Source organism: Python bivittatus, unplaced genomic scaffold, assembly GCF_059951505.1.
Source record: "Python bivittatus isolate LINGU-HERP-01145 unplaced genomic scaffold, Pbiv_v1 ctg000070_np1212, whole genome shotgun sequence".
Lineage (NCBI taxonomy): Eukaryota > Metazoa > Chordata > Lepidosauria > Squamata > Pythonidae > Python > Python bivittatus.
In genome coordinates this window covers 11,705,477-11,729,238 of record NW_028277034.1, presented here as the reverse complement: position 1 = coordinate 11,729,238, position 23,762 = coordinate 11,705,477, and the positions used below count along the sequence as shown (strand labels likewise).

Genomic DNA, 23,762 nt, shown 5'->3' with positions numbered 1-23,762 from the left:
TCCTCCTTTTTTTCCTGCCCATGATGTACTATGTTTGCTGTCCAAGCAATGAATTATTTAAAAGTTTGGATTCTTGCTTTCTGAATTCTACATGGTTTTGATAACAGATAACATTAAAGCTGCTATCCCTATTTATGGGTGTTAGTTCATGAAATATGATTTAAATTACATTACATTATAATTACATAAATATTTTATGTAATAAGTAATACAATAAATAAGATGCAAGCATTTATGCTTAAATATGCTTGCCTCAAAACTGCAATGAATCCTTCCTGAGGCTGCAGTTATGCAGAGGTGTTATAAAAACATTAGAGATAGGTGACATATTCATTTGGGATTTTTCTCTTGCCATTACTAATACTAATCTCTCATTACTCATTATTAATACTAATCCTTTAAAAGGGAAAAATATAAACACTGTCCTAGGTAAGGGTCTTATGAAAATAAAATATTGTGTATACAGTAGGTAGGTTATGAGCAAGCCAACCAAAAATTAATGAAAGAAACAAGCAGCAACTGTTTTATTATCATAATGAACTAGAGGAACAAATTGACTCTTTAGTAATTTAATTAGATCCCTTAAGAAAGAACATAAATGAAGTGACAAGAAGAATGCTTATGATATAGCTGCAATTACTATATAAACGGCTGGGCCTATGATAGTGCAGTATATTTATTATACTGTTAAGCAGTCATTAGGGTGATGGAATAGATCACTAGCTGAAAAAAACAGCCTGATCCGATATGAGTAAGGATCAGAATTATACACAATCATCTTCTGTACAATGTGTTCTACCTGTTAACAGGTAAATCACATATTAAAAACATACAACATTTTGAAAAATTACAAAATCCCTTTATCACTGTTTGCTTGTTTGTTTAGCAGGCTTATAGCATATAGTAAAGACTATATAACCCACTAGCATTATGTGGCTTACAGCATATAGTAAAGACAACAAAATACAATCTATCAATTAAAACGATAACTATGAGCAGCATTAAAGCTCTACACAACATGCATAAAGATGTCTGTTCGTTTATTTAATTTCAAATATTTAAAAGGCCACCCAAACCAAACAATGTGACTTTGGGTAGCATGCAACAAACATTTAGCAAACTAAATAATAATACATCATTAAAAATAACCCAATATATAAAATTGCAAGCTGAACAAGAAAATTAAAACAACCAAAAGGGAACCCCAGTCTACTGGACCCAAATGCTTGGCCAGTTCTTCACTGTTTTTAAAAGCAAGCAGAATTGTTTTTAGTTGTTATCCTCTGCTTTCCACCACCATTTCAACATCATCCTCAGGACTAAAAGTAGGAAGAAGCTCCTGCACAAGGATAACACTGGGATGAACTTAAGTAATAGTCTTTTCCAGTAGCACTCATCAAAGCTGAAAGAATCTGACTGTGGCGTATGATGCTGGATCACTTGCAGAAAAAACTTGTTTCAGCTGTACAAGTGAAAAAGGCTTAGAAGAATTGGAAAGCAACACATTCTTCTTAATGTTCTCCTCCAGCAGCATTTGTCCATACCAGAAGTCTCCAACACTGTTGAAGAATTCTCCTCTCTGATTTTTCCAAGACAATACTCTTTTTTCAACCTTCTCCAGAAGCACTCACCAAAGCTGAAGAACTCAGACTTTAGTGAGAGTTGATGGAAAATACACTCAGCCATTTCCAGAAGCATCTTTCAAAGCAGGTAAATGCTGTTGTTGAAGTTGAAAGGCAAAGCAGTTGTAAGGCAGTGCTCTCTTTACAACATTCTTCTCCAGCACTCAGCAAAGCAGGAAGTTTTGGCTTTTGTAAATGAGAAAAGTTATTCATTGAGGCTAATTACAAAGTGTAATGCAGTCTGCTATAAGTCTCTTCGCTTCAATTTCATATGGCTGCCCAGAATCAATTTTGGATCCAGTAGGAGGCCTAAACTGTGGACCTGATCCTTAAGGAGAAGTGCAGCTTTGTTCATCCACATACTCTAAATCCCCTAGAATCTACAATGCAGTTTCCATTTCCAGTCTCATCAGTGCAATTAGTTCAAAGCCTGTGCATGATCCTTCACCCAGTGGTTTCATATAAATATTAAATAACCCAGAAGATAAGGTGGGACCTTGCAGGATTTTCTCCCAGGATCCTTCCTAGGGAATTGAGCAAAAGTTTCCTTATCTTTCCTAATGATAGTACTTGATGAAGAAGTGGAACAGGCACCCTTAGTTTTCTCAGTTGTTTGACAAAGATACCATGGTCAATGGCGTCAAAAGCTGATAAAACATCCAGAGGCACTAATGTGGGTCACACTTAACACTACCTAGAGGATATCATCCATCAGGCTGGCTAAGGCATTCTCCATGCCAAAGTAGGTTATAAATCCAAAATGGAAAATACCTTTAGAGTGTATTTACATTATTTTCAAATAATGCAAATCAGAAACATGGGCATCTTAGCATAAAATATTTTCAAAATTGTCTACTTCATTCTGGATATTCCAAATCTCTCAAATAACATAATACAGAAAAAAGACAGACTAATCATAGGTTAAAATAATATTAACCACAACAAAGCAACTTTTCTAAAGATGTTTAAAATGGGGGAGGAGCATGGTTTTGTTGATATGAACTTAATACCAATTTGTTTCAAATGCCCTAAGGTACAATTTTGATTTATTTTCCACATTAGCTATGATATACATTATCTAATCAAAGCACAGTTGCCACTAAACAAACATTAAATATTCTTATTTCTATATTCTGCTTTTTCTTACTTATTACAGGTTGCTATATCATCAAATGTCTTTCCCCATTCTCTACCAGAGAGATGGTGATGTTTTTATTTTATTTTATTTACTTTATTTTTATTCTTTTACTCCTACATAAAAAAATAAAAATTGTGAATTATAAAAAATACATATAATTTTTCTATAAATGGTTGAAAAATTGCAATCCCATTTCTCTTCTACATATGAAATACTTATTTGGACTCTGCATTTCCTGGCATCATTATAGCTTGTCTGCGCTCACATCCAATATAAATCACTGATTTAGTTGCCTGGAGCTGAAGAAGTATATCATGACGAAACCAAGAGACAAAAGTAATCTGAAATTATGGACACAAATGGCTGGAATTAGACATGAAACTTGGCCATCATTTTAAAAAGCAATTCTGTCCATATTTGCTCCAAATTTGCAGCTTACCAAACTAAGTGAATGGTATATGATATGCTGTTGTTAGAGAGGATACGGAATTTGAAAAACGATGGCAATATTTAATTAAATATGCTCTTCCTGTCCTTTTCCTGTTTTTAGCCTTCATTTCCATTTTTACTGGGTTTTTCATATTCTTTCTTTTGTTGTACTAGTTCCTCATTCATTTTAACATTGGAGAATCGGAAATATGGTACCAACCACTATTCATCAGCTAAATTTGTTGAAGAATTAACTGTTAGAAGAAGTTAAAAACAGATCTAAGACTTCCTCGAAAAGAAACCATCCAGTACTTCATTTGCTATATTGATCACAAACCCCCAGATTTATGTACAGATATCTGTTGCATTATTATAGTTCTATAATTCTTATACAGTAGTCACAATTCTTCTAGGCTACGCATACGCTTCTTATATATAGGGGGTCCTACCCTATGAGTAAACTGCTACTTGTTTATTGTTGTTGCTACTGTTTTAAAACAATTCTATAATTTTCCAAGGATTTCCAAGGATTCAATGCACCTCGTATACTTGGAAAAATTCTGTAACTGTGAATGGCTCTGACCATAAAAAAAGAAAGAAATCACTTTAGAAAGTCATAGGTCAGAACATTCAATTTAACAGAAACAAATTATTCTAGGATCATTATGTCCTTCAGTTAAGTTCAGGAAAATAGACAGTTAGTAGTTGCAGAAAAAGTGTACCTGTACTTTTCTGTATGTGCAGAGTTGTGCATATATAGGACATCAAAACCTGCAAAGTACCAGTACTAAAATGTATCAGATTATTAAATTGGTGTGAACAGCTCAAAGGAGGATGCATGTGGCTAACAGAACACTGTCTTAATGACAACACTGATATCTCATGATTAACAGTGTCTGCAAATTTATTACAAAAGGCAGGAAACAACTTAGTGGTAAAATCAATTTACTGAGAGACTAAGTTGTCACAGAATGCTACTAAAAGTAATAATAGTAAAAACAGAATGACTAAGAACCCAGATGAGAAATCCAAAGTATTTACTTAGCAAGCTTTTCTGAAGCAAACACTATGTGTAATGAATGGATTCTATTAAATAATTACTGAATTCTGAGATTGAAAAACTGATAATCAAAGATATGAACCAGAAACATAAAGTAAAATAAAGTTAAAGTAGGCTGTATTTGTGAATACACTCCTTTTGAATATGGAATGTAAAATAACATGTCAGGAAACTTACATGATAGTAGAGAATTTGCAGGATAAAAACTGCCTTTTATTATCAAATTGCACTTAAATTTATAAGGCTGACACAATGTTTTTATATGCCAACTGAACTAATGTGGTATTCATACAAAAAATAAAACCAGTGAAAATACTCTCCCCAAACACACACAATTTCTTTCTTCTTGAGCTACTTTTCGAAATTAAAACCACATTCATGGCTTCCCATTTTTGTCAAATGCAGCTATAAGTGACTATAAAGATACTGTAAATATCTTGCTGAGTTAATATTTGTCCAAAAAAGAGAAATTAGTGCTTGAAATCTGATGTTTCTGTGGTCATTGCTGTAAGTTTGTCCCCTCGGATAGCATAATTGTTATAGTTAAGGCCAAACACTGGTTATTTTTCATCATTTAATTAAATGGAGCATCTTGTATTAGTCTTACATATACTTGTCCAATTCAACCTTTGAACATTCCAATATTAATTCATCTGATCCATACTCTTATAGGTAGTGTAATCTTCCCTTTTGGGTGAGCATTTTGGACAAGAGGGTGGCTTGTCAGCTACAGATGATCCTAGATGAAGTAGATTAACTAGATCTCTTCTGTCAAGCTTCTGAACCAAACATGGTATATAAACAGTATTGGTCATTCTGGTAGATAACCGTTGTCAGGATCTGGATGGAGGAAGTGTGATCCTTGCACTCATTTTAGGTTTCTTAATGACATTTGATAGCAACAACCATGGTATCCTTCTAGACCTCCTAGAAGGGCTGGGATAGGGACACAATTCTAACGTGGTTTCATTCCTCCATAAGTAGATGGTTCCAGGCAACAGTCATAAAGGGAGGAGCAATTTAACCCATGGTTGCTCCAGTGAGGGGTCCTAAAAGGCTTTCTTCACTCTCCTTTAACATCCACATGAAATCACTAGAACAGATTGTCCATCAGTTTGGGATAAGGCATCCGTAGTAATGTGATTATAGACATACATCTTTACCCCAAGCTGGGCTGAAGATGCTGTAGAGATTTAATCCAGGATCTAGAGACTGGAGGGGATGAAACAAGCTCACACTGAATTCTAGGAGGATGGAGATATTGATTGGCTTCAATTCAGTTCAGGTGATTGCTCTCCCCTGTGACCTGAGGGTTCTACTAGATTCAGGATTCTGCTAGATCCCCATGGATAAGGAATCTTTTGTCCAGTTTAGACCGGTGCACCAATTGCAGGCTTTCCTAAAGCAGAAAGCCCTGGCAATGGTGCTTCAGGCCATTCTCTCTTTTGGTGTAGACTCTTGCAATGCACTGTGTGTGACATTGTGAAAATTAATTGGCATTACAGCTGATACATAGCATATGAGCCAGACTGCTGCCAGTGAGTGCCACTATCACAGCATAACACCTATGCGTTGGTCACTGCACTGGTTGCCAATATTTTATTACCCCATTCAACCTATCAAGCCCTACATAGCATGACCCTGGGTTACCTTATTGATATCAAACAGATTTTCCCTGTCTTGTGTAGTCATCAAGGAAGGTGATGCTAAGAGTCCTGGGTTCATGAATGGTGAGAATAAGGACAAGGATCTGAAGGCAGATCACCTTTCTGGTAACCCCAATACTTGGGGTTTTCATACTGAGTTCTGTAAACCTGAATGGTTCCACAGAACCTCTGCAAGGGACTAAGGGAAAACTATCCATAAAAGCCTAAAGTAAAAGCAAAAAAAAAGGCTCTGGAAGGAGTATATTTTGAAGCTATATTTTCTGTTTTTATTCATTTAATTAAAAAACCCATTCCTATTAGTCTTAGTAAAAACAGTTTTATATTTCCATTGCACTCAAGTGACTATTTACTATAATGATGCATAATGGTTCAGATTTTATTTCATTTATCTTACTAACCCTCAATTATGAACTTGCCTACATTAAATTTCCAAGATGTTTTCCAGCTTTATTTCCCCACACTAATCAATTTAAGAAGCATTTTTTCTTTTCAGGTGCAACCCCCGCCCCCAAGTACATCTTCACTGAAACTTCCTTCACGTTGTTTTGCCATTTTCTGAATCTTAATTCCTATGGACCAAATTATTAAACATTTTATTATTAGAAAATTCATAATTATGAATGGTGGATTATGGAGATTCTCAAGTCCCAGTTACCCACAAAGTGAATCTGATCCAATGCTTCCATAAGTAGTATACTGATATGAGTTCAACAACTGGCTCTGCCAGGTCCGCTGCTGCCGCCGCGTGGCACCATGTCACTAGCTGCCAAACAGCCTATCAGCACACTAGGCACCACGGCTCAGCTCTGCTCTCAACCGGCCTGCAAAATCCCAGAACATTTAACCAGTATGAGCTAGCTCCAGCACACAACTGCCTAGTATCTTTAATGTAACAGATCTTTAATGTAATCAATTAAGTAACGCATCCATAGTCCTGTTTGCCGAAAGGGTTTATAGCAACCTTCCCAATCTGATGCCTTCTTGATATTTTGGAAGTATTGTACAGCTTCCAGATTTCCTAGCCAGCAAGCCTTAAGACTGGACAAGAGAGAGCTACAATATATGGATAAAATTATCAAATGGGTAACATTTCTTCTGAAACAAAATAATGTACAAATGATAAATAAATAAATAGTCCCGATGATGAATGGATGAAAACGTTATCGCTATTTCACACAGCTGTTAATTGATAACCTTACAGTGTTTGAAAACACTACACTTGAAATTTTGGTTAAATCTTAACCCTAAGACTATTTTACTACACATGCATTCTGAGAGAGATTTTTAGTCTACGGAAAGTTTGTAACTTTGTCTGAATTAAATTAAAGCACCTTGTCCCTGCTGAAGTTAGCATATTATGACAGCCGTGTAATCAAGAGTCAGACTAACATACCCAGGCACTGACGCATCTGCCGCAAGTGGTGATTTTGAAATCCCCATAGAGATCCTTGATGGCACCAGTGGTAAAAAATCCTTCCACCATTAACAAAATGCCATAAACAAAGAAGGCAGCGGCTACTCCGTAGATCACATACTTGAAAATGTCAATCCTGAAATTAATAGAATTCAATGTTAGTGAGGCTTTCATGATATTCAAACTATTAGAATTTTTCTCAATTTTTTTTTCTAGATGATATCCAATTTTATCATAACAATACATCATTTATGGATTTTCATTTATGAATAGCAGAACATGGGAAACAGAGTCTATTCACTGAAAGCTATTACGGCATGTATGCTAAAGAATACGACTGAGACCATAAAACATGTCCACACACAAACACACAGCAATGGCATATACAAATGAAGCACAGTTGTGATAATATCCACATTTATTCAGAGCACACATTACATTCTTTCCAAATAACCATACAACTGGATATTTATTATTACTGTCAGCGTAACACAACCAGCAGCTGTTGGAAGAGTCAGGTAGATCTACAGAAATCAGTTGTGCGATCAAGACTAAGCCCCTCATTCACTATCAGTTGCTTGGTGATCCAGATATATACAGAACTTGCATATCTAATTTTTCATATTACTTTAGCAGTTTCCATAAGGATATCCAAGATGCATTGGGGTGTTTTTTGTTTTTTTTTAAAAAGTCTTAGTGCAGTCTGCTTCAACATGATGCCCACATAAACAGTTTGGAATTGCAATCCTATCACATCTGGAGGACAATAGGTTGGTAAAAGCTGCATTATATGTGAGCTAAGCACACATACAATGTAATAATACATAGTAGATCAGCCAAGAAGTTAGAATAGAAGGGTTTTTAATAATTAAAAAAAAAAACATTAACAGAAGGGCGGGGAGAACAATTATTTCAGTTTCACCTCTTTAAATCTCCTCTTGCTATACCTACAGAGTTCCAAATGGTTTTCCAACTCTCCTGAACAATTCTGGGAAAAATTGTCCATCCTACTTCCATTATTAATTGTTAGAACCACCCTTTCCATAACTGCACTCATTTATCCAGCATTTATTACAGCAGGTCTGAACAACATACAACCCTACTCAGAAAACTACACTGACTTGTCAAGTTCAGCTTGAGGGAAACTTTAGAAGTTCTTTAATTTACTTATTCCATAGGTCTATTGCTATCATGATTTACTGCGTCACTTATTTTATGTTTTGTAAAATGAATTGATTAACTATTAACTATTATCTTGCAGAAACATCAGTGCACAACATTTGGCTGATTTTGGGTAACTGATCTAAGAGCAGATGTAAAGCAATAGGGTCAGTTCTTTCTACCACATTTCTAACAATGGTTGTGATTTAAAAAAAGGATAGGATAGATGGAACACCATTTACATGTGACTTTCCCAGTATTTTAAGACTACACATGTTGCAAAAAGATGGCCAAACTGCAGTGGTGGATTTTCAGATCATTTTTCACGTTTTTATTTTTAAAGGGGAGGATTAAAGGTTGGAATGATATTAATCTTCCTCCTTGCCCACTTGCCCCAATTTCTACTCTCAATCCTTCCCCACAAATGCTAAAAAGAAAAAAGAAAAATAAATGCCTATACCTACCCACCCATTTGACACTTTATTACTAGATGTCTCCAGCAAACCTTCATAATGTTGGAAATCAGAACTTTCCAATCCTTCAGAAGTCCCCAACATTGAGCATCCATAGGTGGGGCAAAGGGGAGCATGATTAAATGTGTGTCATGATATTGTGACTTTTGTACTTGTGTTCAGATTTCACATGTAAGGATGTAAGGAGTGTAGCTTGCATTGTGATGTTATGATGCACATTTTTTCATGATAACTATGTCCCTGTCCCAATCCCCTGCTGGGGGGAGGGAGGTATTGAAGGAAGGTTCTCCACAGCTCCATAGCATCTGCTGCCTGAGGGACCTCTCTTGTTCTGATTGATGGGACAGCCAGCCCTGTTCAAGGGCTTATTGCTGACCGTTAATAAAAGTTGTTCTATTAAAATTAATGCTAAAGAAGACAGGGACTCTTTTCCTAGTCAAGTCCAAATTCACACACTTAGTATTACTGCTGAACTCATACTTCACTCGTGCTTAAGTATGTGTCAATGGAAAATAAGCAAAGGTAATGACCTCAGAAATCTTTGATTTGAAGTACTAATGGATGAGCTCACAAAGCATAGTGAAAACATCTTTCAGGCTCTGTTGGTAATATAGGTTAAGCTCATGTCTCCCTTGAGACCTGTATATAATCAAGATACAGTATGCTCAAGGGTTTTATTTTGCAGTTCTATAGCACAACCTGCATCCATTTTTAAATAGATTTTTCTTTCCCAGTTAAGATTATTACAGAATACAATCTTTAATAATTTCATTTTGCTTTGTTGAATAAGACAATTGAATAAATACAATTCAGAATAAAAGAATATATTTCTTAGCATGGCTAATTATTTTTAAATTGCCACTTCCACAGCACTCAAGATTAGACATTCATACAAACAGTGTATTGTCTCAACATCCGCACTGAGCCATTTGGCTTGATTATGCTCTAAAGGAGGATTAAAGGCTGAAGAATTCTGAAGATATTAATATTTTATATGTTTGGTGTTAGGATTTTGTTTTGCTTTCAAATCATGGGGATTGAAAAATTATGAACCAGACAGCATGAAATTAGAAAATTTCCTATGAAAGCTGCCTTATGGTGACTGACAATGTACCATATTCTAAACAAAGAAGCAGATGCCTTGTTCCAGAAAGAAACAGATATACAACTTTACCTAACCAAATGGGTAACTGTTAATTACTAACTGTTAATATGGAACAAGAATACAACTGATTTACTATAGCTTGCTACACTGTGAAGTATAAAAAAGAGGTAACCAGCATTAGAACAATGGAAGCATCAGCATGAGAGTCCAGCAATATGTTTCACTGAAGATGCAGTTAACATATTTTCCATTGTATTTTTAAAAATGTAATAATCCGAGGAGCCTGCCATGCATGCAGAGAAGGGAGGAGTAATACTTGCCTTCCCAAGTGCAATTTCCCCAATCTTCAATGGTGGCATTAAGGTAGATGATGATATTGCTTTTGTTATTTAGATTTTTATCCCTCTGTTTCTCCAGCAGCTTCAAACAGCAGCTACATAGCATTCTTCCTCATTTTATCTCACGACAGGTTGGGCTACAAGGTAGTGACTGGCCCACAGTCACCCAAGAGGTTCCACAGGTAATTATTTATTTGAACTGGGGTGTTCCAGCTGCACTTGGACACCTTAACACTGGCTGTCATAGAGCAGAAGTCTAAGGGTGCACTTGGCAGGATGACAGAAAGACCCCCTAAACGCAACTAGTCTGGCTTACCACATTTTGAAGGAATTGAAGTAATCCACATTGCTGATTAAAGAAGGAGAGGAGCATAATGCCAGACTCTATAATTACCTAAATGTCCCCCTGTGTCTATCCCCTGGCAATTATAGAGTTCAGCAAGATAGATAGCCAGACAGACAGACAGACAAGGAATCCCCCAAATTCAATGTGCGTGTGCATGTCTGTGTGTGTGTGAGAGAGAGAAAGAGAGAGAGAGAGAGAGAGAGAGCGAGAGCGCACAACTAAGATAGCAACTAGAAGTCATTTGAGTGAGTAGTATAACAATTATAACAATTTGGTTAAATAAATAAACTTGACATTTAAGTGCCTCACCTCTGTGACTAAATTTAAAACTTAACAGAAGAGTTCAAATGAATTGATACCCACCTCTGTCTACTGAATCAAGTAGTACAATTCCATAGAACTTTGGCTAAGTGGCCTACAACAGGGTCATAAGGATTTCAGATCCCTTGGATTAAACAGTACCTTATACTTATTAGCTCAATCAACAACATACAAAAAGCATGATAAATAAAGAAGGAGAATTGCCACAACTTCCAGCTGTGCCTGTGGGCTGGCAAAGAGGGACAGAAAGACAAAAGCAGCTCTGCAAGCAAGCCCTGCCCTTGTTGTACATATGCGCAGCCATAACTACAATATTGAATGTATTTGACGTGCTTTAGCATTTGAGCCTGAAGCCAGTAGTCTTGCTTCCTACTCTTCTACAATATGAATTGTATGGATTTTATGAATTTACGAAGCTCTACCGGCTAAAAAATCCAGCCAGAGGATTTGATTAAGTATTTATAACGATTTCCCAATGAAAGTGATTCAAGCAATTTTCATCTGGATCAAAGTTTTTGCAAAATTGTTACAAAAGGTTAAGTAATACTTCATGTCTGGAAAGACAGAATACAACGAGACAAGAAATCAGCTCATATATCAGGGCCTTGGTAAACAGTTTGTGGGCATTTTATGTAAATTAACTCCTGAACTTACCAGCCCTCACTGAGAATCTTTCATATTCATATTTCACAATAATATGCAAAATATTCAGTGCCCTCAAATGGGGCTTTGGACAGCAAAAATGCTTTTTGTCCCTTCCATCCATTTTATTTTTGCATCAGCTTTGTGAAATGGATCCCGCTGTGTACAAACAGCCACCCAATGTTTCACAAATCAGTTTCAATTTATACCTCCTCTCACTGGTGGTATTATAGCTTAAATTTTCCCCAGGAAAAGAAAGAGAAGGAATTGGAAGGAGTGAATGACAGCCTTTTGAATTTTAATCATGAACTTATAGTTTATCACTGATAATGGAGTTATTTACATATTATCCATGTTTCCTGACTAATATAATTCTGACATAGTAGAGTTGGATAATTTGTACTGTGTTTAAATAAATAATTATCCTGAAAATGCATTTAAAACTGGGCTTTTCCTTTAAAATAATGAACATAAAACTCCAGTAAGTTTCATTTCCTCACTGCAATATACTTCAAGCACAACAGAAATAGCCACATAAAAAAGAATTTACAATATAATAAAGGATTATACAATTCAACTATCTAGAGCTGACCAAAGAAGACATCTGTTAGTGATGATGGCAGTACCAGAAAAAGAAAAATAATTTATTTCAGGGAGCCAAGTTTTCATACAACATATGTCTAAAAGGGAAATAATGGATTCTTTCACACTAATGCTGACATTTTAAACTTATCTCCTGGATTAATTACTGTACTATTCATGATGTGATTGCAACCTGTATTATATCTATGTTGGAACTTGTATTATGGCAGTTATTCTAAATTACATAGCTTTTTTTGCAATAATGTTATTTGGATAAAATATGGCCTGCATAGCTGATATTCATGCCAATTATTTTGTGTAAAGCAACGAGATCTACATCTTTACTGAATAAAAAACATTTTTAGTCAAGCCAAATTGTTATAAGGGATTTTTTCCTAAACATAGCATCCTCATTTAATCCAGTAAGTTTGATTTAAATGTTTAAATTAAGATAGACACATTTATTTAAACAAGAAATAAAATTCAGAAATTTACAATTCAATACTTTAAATTGTTAGTCTGATTAAAGATAGATATTAAGACAAAGATGAGTAGATATTTCTCAAACTTTTACAAAGTATTTGATTTACCAATGATGTAAGAGATGCTTAAGTGTATATAAGGTTGTTAAGTGCTTTGAATTCAAAGAGCTGCTTTGGAGAGTTTGGGGGCATAAATGCCATACCTGTCTGCATCTCTTTAAACCAAACACATCTTTTATGAGGGCAGCCATGTGGTCCCAGGAAAATAAGCAGCTCCTTTAAGCAATTGCAGACAGGTGTTACCTGCTCCGAAGGACAGTGGAAAAACTCACCCAAGAACATGCCAACAGTTGGAGAGGACCCGACAATCATTTTATTAAGTTAGCAAGTAACAGTAAGTCACCAATCTCTTCCTGTTAAGAGTGAAGAATGCCTGAGACTGGTCAACAGAGATTGAAGATGAGTATAGTGTATGTTGTCAAAGAATTGTGTTAAACTGTACAGAGTACAGCTAGGGATACACAGGAAAGAGAACACTATGTAATTCATGGTACTTAACCTTTGAGAAAGATGGATGTCAATCAGATTGATATTTATTCTGTTGGTTTGACCCTGTATCATACTTTAAATGGGGAGAGTTGTAAACATACTTATTGTCAGTATCCTTCCACAAATGCATTTTGCCTTTAAATTAAAAGCACTGCTAACCCTAGTGTATATCTGCTTTTCGGACTGCAAAACCATTAACAGAAACAATTACATAAAGAGAAGTGTTTTATGTTCCTCCTATCTGACAGAATGTAAGATAATATAATTAGCTTGCTTTTGCAATAAATATTGTGGAAAGGGACAGCCTAGCAATTACATTTATTCTTATAGCAGTTTATAGTCGTATAGTATTTAAACAATGTCATAAAAGAATAAGCAGAGACTTACATTGTGAAAACATCAATAGTGTCCCCGGCAGCTCTTGCCATCTCAAAATAGGTTTGCAGAATGTTCACTGTTCCTGAGAGCGCTTCATGTCCACACCCACAGAAGAGGGCAACCCCAGCATACAGCAAGATCGTGGCAATCAGGGAGGCATAGGGGATACCCCCCAAGCACTTGATACAGCATTCAAAGCAACCTGAACAGAGAAGAAGGTACTTAATACATGACAATATTCCTTTGCCTCAGACAATCCACATTTTCTTCAATTCTGGTATTTCATTTAAGCCTAGCTAGGTGGCAGTACCTAGCTTACCTGAGCTATCTTGAAATGCTAAACAGGGTCAGATTGTACGAAACCAGCTCCCTCCTCCCCCTGCCAAAAAAAGTAGGAAAACTGTGCACAGCATGGCTTCTGGAATTCTTTCCAACCCCTTTACTATCAGTGGCCATAGGAGGCACAGTAATGAAGAAACATACTGAATCTGTATCTGCTAGAGTTTCTGCTTTTCCCTCATGCTGCACCAGTGTTTGCTTCTATGTGTGTGCTGGGAAGCATATGCTCTTTGGGACAGATGACATCACCAGGAAGAGAGAGATCAGGTTAGAATGAGAAGTCAGCAACATTTCAACTCAACGTCCAACTGCATCTTCCATAAGGATGCATTATGCACTTTTTTCCTGGATTTTTTTTTTTTTAATGTAGCCCACATCTTGACCCAGACCTTTTTGAACTTTAACTTTCTTTGTTGACTTTTCTCCCCACAACCAATTTTATCCCATTGTGTTCAGTTTTTAAAGCAACATCCAGATGACAGAGTCCCATTCCTATTTTTCCCCACAGTCCATTCAGCTGGAAAAAAATAAAAATGTTCCCAGAACAGAAAATGGCTTGCCACTTGCAATGTTGCATTGAAAACTGCATGGATGTGCCCATGAAGGCACCATAAGTTAAGACTGTCTCTAAGAAGACTTTATTTTTATACTGCCTAAACTTTTGGAGTAAACTCTGTAGGAACCTTAAAAAGATTATTTCAAACAGAAAGTAAAATTTGACTCTTTGCAATAACAGTAACATCTTTGCAATAAATGTTTAATATTGTCAATGTAAATAAAACTTTTCAGACTTGTACCACATAAACAAAGGTCTTTTTTGTGATAAGCCTGCTGATTTTATTTATTTAGTAAACAAACTTATATAGCCACCCATTTATCAGAAGGTACTCAAGGCAGCAAACAAAATAAAAACACAGTACACTAAAAATCAAAAAGATCATTTAAAACACTAAGCAACATTGAGGCCCTGATAAAGCTCACAAGTATCAATCAACCCCATGTCAGCTCCATCAACATCCTGGCTCCAGTGTTTGGAGGAAAAGCCAGGTCTTCACCACTTTCCTGAAGGCCAACAGGGTCGGTGCTGCCCATAAAGGTCAGGGGGAGCCTGTTTCATAAGACAGATGCAATGATAGAAAAGACACACTTTTCCAGGCACCACTGTTTCACTGAGGGGACCTGGAGCATGCCCATACTGCCAGATCTAGTAGGACAGGCAGAAACCAGCAAGGATAGGCAGTCTCACAAGTAATCTGGCCCCATGCTATGTAGGGCCTTAAACGTTACAACCAGCACCTTGTACTGCCCTGGAAACCTAGACTTCTGGGAAAGAAACAGTGAACTGGATAAAGAAAATGGCTCTGCTAAAAGCAGAGCTGATGACTGCAGCAGAATGAACAGTCAGCAAGTACACTAGCTCTTCATAATTCCTCTCTGGACAAGGAGAAGACTTGAGATTGCCCACAAGCGCTCCATACAGTTGCTCCTTCTGAGGAGACTGCAAGACAGCAGTCTCTGGTGGGTTTAGAGCTCTGGAATTGCTCAATCCACAGTTGGTGCCTTTAAAAGGACACTGGGTTTGCATACTTCCTTTTCTAATCACTTTCAGAAATGGCTTGTTAACTGCTTTGTAGCTATTAGGAATCTTTGGATTGACCTGAAAACACCAGGTGAGTTTCCTTCAATCCTTAGCAAAAGAAATACAAGTTTAAGGACAAAATTGGGGGGGGGGGAATAAACAGCAAAAGGATGATTAGAACTTTGATTTTGGAAAGTTACAAATGGACTAGGGGTCCAGATGGATTTGAAGTAAGATTTTGGAATTAATTATAAGATTCCTTCCCATGGGAAAAGACTTTTGTTTTGAATTCTTTAAAAAAAAAAACACATGATAGGATGAGACTTTGAAGGTTGGACACTAGAGGAAACAGAAGGAATAAAGATTACAGTTAAAGGACAAGAACACTTGATTTATTATACAGAATGGACCAAAATATTTTAACACTGGACATATTGAAGGATATTTTTGAACAATGGACCCAGAAGTTAATTTTAAGAGTATCTGTCTCACAGAAAGACTGTGTTTAAAAGATGTTATGGAACAGGTTTTACCAACAAGACTGATATTGATCTGAAATTGGATTTAAAAATGACAGGCTTCAAGAATTATAGGGAAAAAGATGCTACACTGGACATATAAAAGAAACTGGCTGATGTCTTAATAATTAAAAGGGATATACAAATAATAAATCAAGAGAGTGATCTGGATAATTTTCCTATATTGAACTTTCAAAAGAAGCTTGTTAAAGCTTTGAAGATTTTTGTGAGAAGGGATGGAGAAAAATGAAAAGAAATCAAGTTCTAGAACATAATTTGAAAGAATTAAAGAGCAAGATTGTTAAAAGTAAAAGCAAGGAATACAGAGTTGGTTTATTTGATCAAGGTTAATATAGGTATGTTATCTCTCGTAACCCTTAATAGACGTTTGCTGGTCAGGACTGAAACGATGAGGTTTTAAGGATTCGTTTATAGATAAGAGATGAGATTTGGGAAGAAGAGATCATTTGTTGTATTTTTAAGAGATGGTGATAAGTTTCTAAAATTGTTCATACTTGTGATGAAGGGGGAAATCATTTATTTTTTATATTTATTTTCTTTTTCTTTACTATATTCTTATTTTTTTCTTTCTTTTCTGTTTCTTTTCTATTTTCTTTTTCTTTTCTGCACCTTCTATTTTTTATTTTCATTTTTTTTAGTTTGTATTAGTTTTTATCATTGTAATTGTAATTTTTAATAAAATTACTATTAAAAAAAAAAGAATTGCTCTGTAAACATACTGGGACCCAGTGCAGCTCACACAGCAGTGGTGCTTACATGGGTGTACTGCAGTGCACCCACTACTGCCCGTGCCACTGCATTCTGGATCAGCTGCAGCTTCCAAATATTCTTCAAGGGCAGTCCATGTAGGCCACATTGCAATAGTCAGTTGGAAAGGGAAAGTATCACCCAGCCAGAATGAGAGATGGCAAATCACTAGAAATGGGGGACCCTAAACCCACAGCGACTCAGTCTTGTCAGGGTTGAGCCAAAGCCAGTTATTCCATCCAGGCCCATACAGCCTTCATGTCCTATAAAAGCACCTCAGTGGCATCACTTGGGTGGCCTGTAGCAGAGTATAGCATACTGATGGTATTAACCCTGTGCTGACAGATTAACCGACCCAGTGATTTAATATAGATGTTAAATAGGAGCAGGGAGATAGACGAGCTTTGCACACCTCAAAAAGCAAAGGCCTAGGGCTAGAGCTCTCACCCTGTATCAGTCCTTGCTTTACAACTGTTTAATGACCATTCAAAGTTAAAATGGCACTGAAAAAGTAACTTTACAACTGGTCCTTGCACTTACGACCATTGCAACATCCCCGTGTTCATCTGATTGAGATTAGGGCGCTTCACAACCAGCAGGGATTTTTGACTGTCACAGTGTCCCGCATTCACGTGATCACCATTTGCACACTTCCCAGCTGGCTTCTGACAAGCAGAGCCAAAAAAGTAGCTGGCAGTAAAATTGCAAGTCATGGTCATGTGATGTCTCGCTTAATGACCATGGGTGATACACTTAATGACCACAGTAGAAGTGAGGTTGTAAGTCAATCATGGTCACGTGATGTTTTGCTTAATGACCACATCACGTAGTGACAGAGTTGCCAGTCCCAATTGTGGTTAAGTGAGGACTACCTATAGTTAAGGAGACCTAACCCAAAGCTCCATGCAGATTATTGCAAAGGAATCTCTCCCTTTAAAACTATACTTATTATTGCTTGCTTTAATATCACTGACCAGAAAAGTAGTTTAAAAATATAGTAAGATTAGTAGAATGGGCGTTCCAACGAACAAAATAAGATAGGATAAGTCTAGGTAGATAATGAAAATTTAATTTTTTTTCCTATAGAACAATATTTTAAAATCATTGTAAAACCCTTTGTAGGTTTATTCCTTATACAAGTTCCCCCTATAATACATTCAAGAAATTAGATCTGGCAAATAAACTTTCTGTACTTTAAAATAAGTGTAAAAGTATTAGTGTACTTTAAAAAAAGATAGATATAAAATAATACGTAGTCCAAATAAATAAAAATAATCCAGAATATGGTAAAATAAGATCACGTGAAACAAAGTAACATAGATTCTACACAGAGTAACCCCCAACATGCTTAAAGAATTGATTTGCATGTTGAATCTGTAATACTTAATGCCATGTAGGATAATATCATTCATTGGGATGAGGTCAATGAAAAAATGGCAAAATTTTCAACAAGATTCAAAGAACTTAATTCTACTAAATATGAAACTACACAAATAATTGCCAATTTTATAGGACTCCATAACAATTATAATATTGTTAACACAAGCCTTTAAAAAATCCCACATCCCTTTAAGTGAAGGTATTTGTGTTTTAGCATGCATAGTCTATGTCACTGATTAGTATTACTGTCACCAACTTTAGAGCCAGTGATTTGGCTATAAAAATAGTTGAGCCTAAAACAACTACCCTTAGAAATTAGGTGCCTGCCCCACCTTTTGTTAAAGTATCAGATGTTTATCAATATTATTTCTACTGTTAATATGAGTTTGTCTGGTTTAATTATGATGAACAAGCAGGCAGGGACATGTCAAAACAAAATGCAAATATTTATTAAAGGCAGTTGAGCTCCAGAAACACTGAACAACTGCTCATAGAATTCCTGGTCATGGTGGATGGAATTCAGGAAGATATAGTCTCAACAGCTCTAGAGAATGAACATGTTGAAGAAGTTATCATAGACAGCTCTCTGAATGTATAATTAATCAGCTGAGATGTCCTATGAGACAAGAGCCTAGTTGATGAGAGTGTACTCATGGGACATCATTTCTGAAGTTGAATTTGGTTTGAATAAAAGGCAAATTTTGAAGTTGTGATTTACTTCAGTATAATGTATCTTGATGAGCAAAGAGTATATGATCACAATTAATGTTAAATTTACATACTGCTCTTCAAGGAATCACATTCTCTAAAGATTTATTGCTGAGTGAATACCTACTTGCTGAAAGTATAATCTGCTTGTAGCATTGTATTTGGAATGTTTATACTGCTCAGGGAAGTTGAGAGAAATAATATGATTCATACTAAATTACAACCACAGAGCAATATAAAGATTTTGTTATGTTAGTTAAAAATAAGGAACATAATTGTAAATGCATTTTAAAATGCACCAGATATCTTGAGCTGAGATAATGCACATGCCCTAAATTAACTATTGTCCTTCTTTTAAAAATCAGTACATTCCTCCCACTACCTTTATAAAAAGATGGGAGTGGGTGGGTGGGATGTGATCAAAAGTTGTCTGCCTAGGCTTCCATCTGAAAGAGTAGGAACAAAAATCTACTTTTCTTTCACATTTCACACGTACAGCAAACCTTTTTTATGGAAAGTATTAAGCATATAAATGCTTGACCAATGTATTTAATTTATATTTTCTGCTGTCTTCACTTTTCATTCCACACAAACATATCAACTTACAGATGTCAATGTGCCCAGATGAGATGGGAACGACGACCTTTTACAATAATTCAGCAAAATGCATTACATATTTCTAAAGTCGAATAACAAGAACAAAAATAACATCTTATGCATTCTTTAAGTCCAAAGTTACTGATGTTATTTTTAACAAGTACATAAGCAAAACATATTATAAAATACGCAAATAGTGTGATCCATTTTCTATCCCACTGAAATTTCATAACAAAGCCTTTTTTAAATTTTCAGTGGCAAAATGTATTATGCTTTTTGCAAAACAAAGTCTCTCACAAGCTTCAGCCATGCAAAGTGTCCCAAATTGCCTGCATAAATACCATTATTAATGTCAAAAACCCTGCAATCACTGATTTTGTAATACTTTACCTGTGAATTTTAATTACCTCATTTTTTTTAGTGCCTTCCTTTTTTTCCCCCAAAGCAATTGCTCAGTTTGGAATATTTATATTTCTTATTAGTATTTCTACATACCTTCTGATTCAAGAACTGGTCTATATTTATTGAAAACATCGAACTACTGAATGCTAACTTCTTGAATCAATAAAAGGAAATTTTCATAAACTTTCATAAACACGAATTGGACCAATTCTCCAACGCTGGATCTAAGGAGCTGTTCTGTGCATTGAGAGGAACCTGAGAAAGCTTTTCAACTGAGCTGAACAACAATTATACAATGATTCCTTCCTCCTGACTGATGAGAGTATCAATGGCCTTATTCCCACCAGATGCTCCTACATTGACTGAAATGGAAAAAGATCAGAAAAAAGAAGTCAAAGCAGCAGAAGTTCAGTTGGAGTTCAAGGCTGTAATATCCAGTGATGCAATGAACTGATGGTTGAACAACCTATATAATCTATATGCCAGCCTGAATAAAAAGGGATGTCTTTTGAAATTTAACTGCTGGGCACTGAATAAGTATCAAGAGTCCTGCTTTTCATCCCACCTCCCCTCTTAATTTATACATGACACTTCTATGATAATTAATCCAGGGAGTCACAAAACTAATTGTGCTACATGCCCAGTATGGATTTTACTTATATTTGTTCAAATACCAGCCCTCTGCATCATGTGGCAAATAATTTTTGAAACACTGGGATACTTGTGGGTTTTTTTTTTTCTTTAAGGAAATTAAACTTTGATATTTTGAGTATATACAGCTCCAAATAATGGACGTGATTTTCTTTTAGCCTATATTGGTCAATTTCTAGACCAATATACATGCTGAGAATGGACTTGCTATTAAAGCAGTAAAATCAGTTTCTACAACGGCAAGAAAAGTACTTTATATATTTTAGTTTTTAAAATACACAATATGCCCAATGCACACAAACAGCAAAAAGAAATTCATCAATATACTCGACAGCTAATAGCATAGCATATATTTCATTAAACAGAAAACTCTCATTTGTGGGGCATTAATGGTTATGAAAATGCAGAGAAAATTGGGTTGTGATTAGCTTTTATATGTTTTCAGTACATTAAGTTTATTGCAATTTAAATGAAACATCTTACTCCCACAACTAATAAACATGCAAGATATGGACATTTAACACTGCCTGCCTGCATATATGGTAAATTAGTCAGCAACCCTGCAGATGGACCCTATAATCTATAAACCACCATGTGAGTTAGTCTAATTTATTTATTTGTCACAGCAATCTAAAAAGAGAGGATGCATCCTTCTATTCTACAACCATAATATTCCCGGTAACAACCAACAATTTTGTGACCACTAACAAATAAACCAACAGTTCTTGTTATGAGACAGTCCATTATTTGAGGACCAGATAGGGTCATATTCCAGTTCAGTTTCTATCCAGGTAGAGAACCAAGAGTAGGTATTTATTTTATTTTTATTTATTTATTTATTTAACTTGTCCCTGCCCATCTCCCCACAATGGGGGACTCTGGGCGGCTTACAACACACTAAAAACATAAATACAATTAAAAGTTATAAAAACCAAGCATTAAAAAATAAAAAAGCTAAAAAATCCAAGAGGCCGATGGGGGCCACACCAGGCCGCTAAGGGACCAGCCAACCCCATTTCTGATATCCTCCCTCCCCGCCCCAGGCCAGATAGCAGAGCCAGGTCTTCAAATCCCTCCGAAAGGCCTGGAGTGAGGGGGCCTGTCTCACCTCCAGGGGCAAGATGTTCCAGAGGGTGGGGGCCACAGCAGAGAAGGCCCGCCTTCTGGATCCCGCTAAACGAAGTTCTTTTACCACGGGGATCCGAAGCATGCCCTCTCTGTGAGATCGGGTGGGACGGGTTGAGATTGTGGGGGCGAGGCGGTTCTTCAGGTAGCCTGGCCCCATGCCATGTAGGGCTTTAAAGGTGATAACCAACACCTTGAATTGGACCCGGAAGCAAACCGGTACCCAATGCAGCTCACGGAGCAAAGGTGTTATATGGGTCCTTCTTCGGACCCCAAAAATTGCTTGCGCGGCCGCATTCTGGACCAGCTGGAGCTTCCGGATATTCTTCAAGGGTAGCCCCATGTAGAGCGCATTGCAGCAGTCTATCTGGGAGATAACGAGGGCATGAATGACTGTTCGTAGGGCATTCCGATCCAGGAAAGGGCATAACTGGTGGACTCCTGGCCATGGCTGCCACCTGCTCTTCGAGCAGGAGTTGTGAGTCTAGGAGGACCCCCAAATTATGCTCTGGGTCTGTCTGGGGCAGTGCTACCCCATCCAGAACCAACGATGACAACGTCCCGGATACAGGGGAGCCATTAACCCACAGCCACTCCGTTTTGCCAGGGTTCAGCTGGAGCCTGTTGTTCCCCATCCAGACCCTCATAGCCTCCAGGCACTGCGAGAGGGCAGACACGGCATGGAGGGGAGACAGGGATGGAGATGTATAGTTGAGTATCATCAGCATACTGATGATACATCATCCCAGGGTGACGGATGATCTCATCCAGTGGCTTCATATAGATGTTGAAAAGGAGTGGAGAGAGAACCGAACCCTATGGAACCCCACAAAGGAGGGGCCAAGGATGGGACCTCTCGCTCCCTATCACCACCGATTGGGATCAGCCCCGGAGAAAGGAGGTGAACCAGCACAAAACTGTGCCGCCCACCCCCATATCCTTGAGCCGTCCCAATAGGATACCGTGGTCGACGGTATCAAACTCCGCTGAGAGATCAAGGAGAGCAAGGATGGTCGCACTACCACCATCCCGCTCCCGCCAGAGATCATCCATAAGTGGGACCAATGCCGTTTCTGTTCCATAGCCGGGCCTGAAACCTGACTGATAAGGGTCCAGATAATCCGTTTCCTCCAGGACCCTTTGGAGCTGCGAAGCCACTTTCTCAACCACCTTCCCCAAGAAGGGGAGGTGGGAGACTGGATGAAAGTTGTCCAGTATAGTAGGATCCAGGGAGGGCTTCTTGGGGAGGGGGTACACCAACGCCTCTTTAAAGGGCGCTGGAAACACTCCCTCCTGCAAGGATGCCTTAACCATCGCCTGGATCCAACCACATGTCACCTCCCGAGCTGCTTTCACCAGCCAGGAGGGGCATGGGTCCAGATGACAAGTGGTGGTCCTCACAGTCCGGAGGATCCTGTCCACTTCCTCAGGAACAACAGGATCAAACCGTTCCCAGCTAACTAGGCAAGGATGATCCCCTGGTATCTCCCCAGACCTTGCACCACACTCGGAGTCCAACTTGGAATGAATCCGAGCGATTTTATCCTGCAGGTGCTCTGCAAATTCCTCTGTGTGGCCCTCCAAAAGAACCACCACATCCCCCTTACCAAGGAGGGACCTGGTGATCCCAAACAGGACCGCTGGGCGGCACTCTGCAGACGCAATAAGGGTGGAGAAGTATTGGTGTTTTGCCGCCCTTATCGCCACAATGTAGGCCTTAATAGCGGCTCTAACATGTGTTCGGTCGGATTCAGTCCGTGTCTTCCTCCAGCGGCGCTCTAGACAGCTCTTAACCCTCTTCAGCACCCTCAACTCCTCTGTAAACCACGGGGAGTGTCGGGGCCAGCGTGGGAAGAGAGGTTGCAAAGGCGCGATCCTGTCCAAGGCCCTGGCCGCTTCTCTATTCCAGGCAGCAGCCAGGGCCTCCGTTGGACCGTGCAGCAGGTCCACAGGAATATCCCCCAGCTCCCTCTGAAACCCTGACACGT

At 37.6% G+C, this 23,762-nt stretch overlaps 1 protein-coding gene across 2 annotated transcripts in view; it reads right to left on the bottom strand.

Moving 5' to 3' along the window:
• The window catches only part of GPM6A (glycoprotein M6A), a 175,213-nt gene that overhangs the window by 10,432 nt on the left and 141,019 nt on the right, over window positions 1-23,762 (bottom strand). For both annotated transcript variants that reach the window (XM_088132098.1, XM_088132094.1), the window contains 2 exons: window positions 13,717-13,909; window positions 7,310-7,466 (listed from right to left, as the gene is read on the bottom strand). In XM_088132098.1, the coding sequence (XP_087988224.1) occupies window positions 7,310-7,466; window positions 13,717-13,909 (350 nt within the window). The remainder of the gene's footprint in view (window positions 1-7,309; window positions 7,467-13,716; window positions 13,910-23,762) is intronic.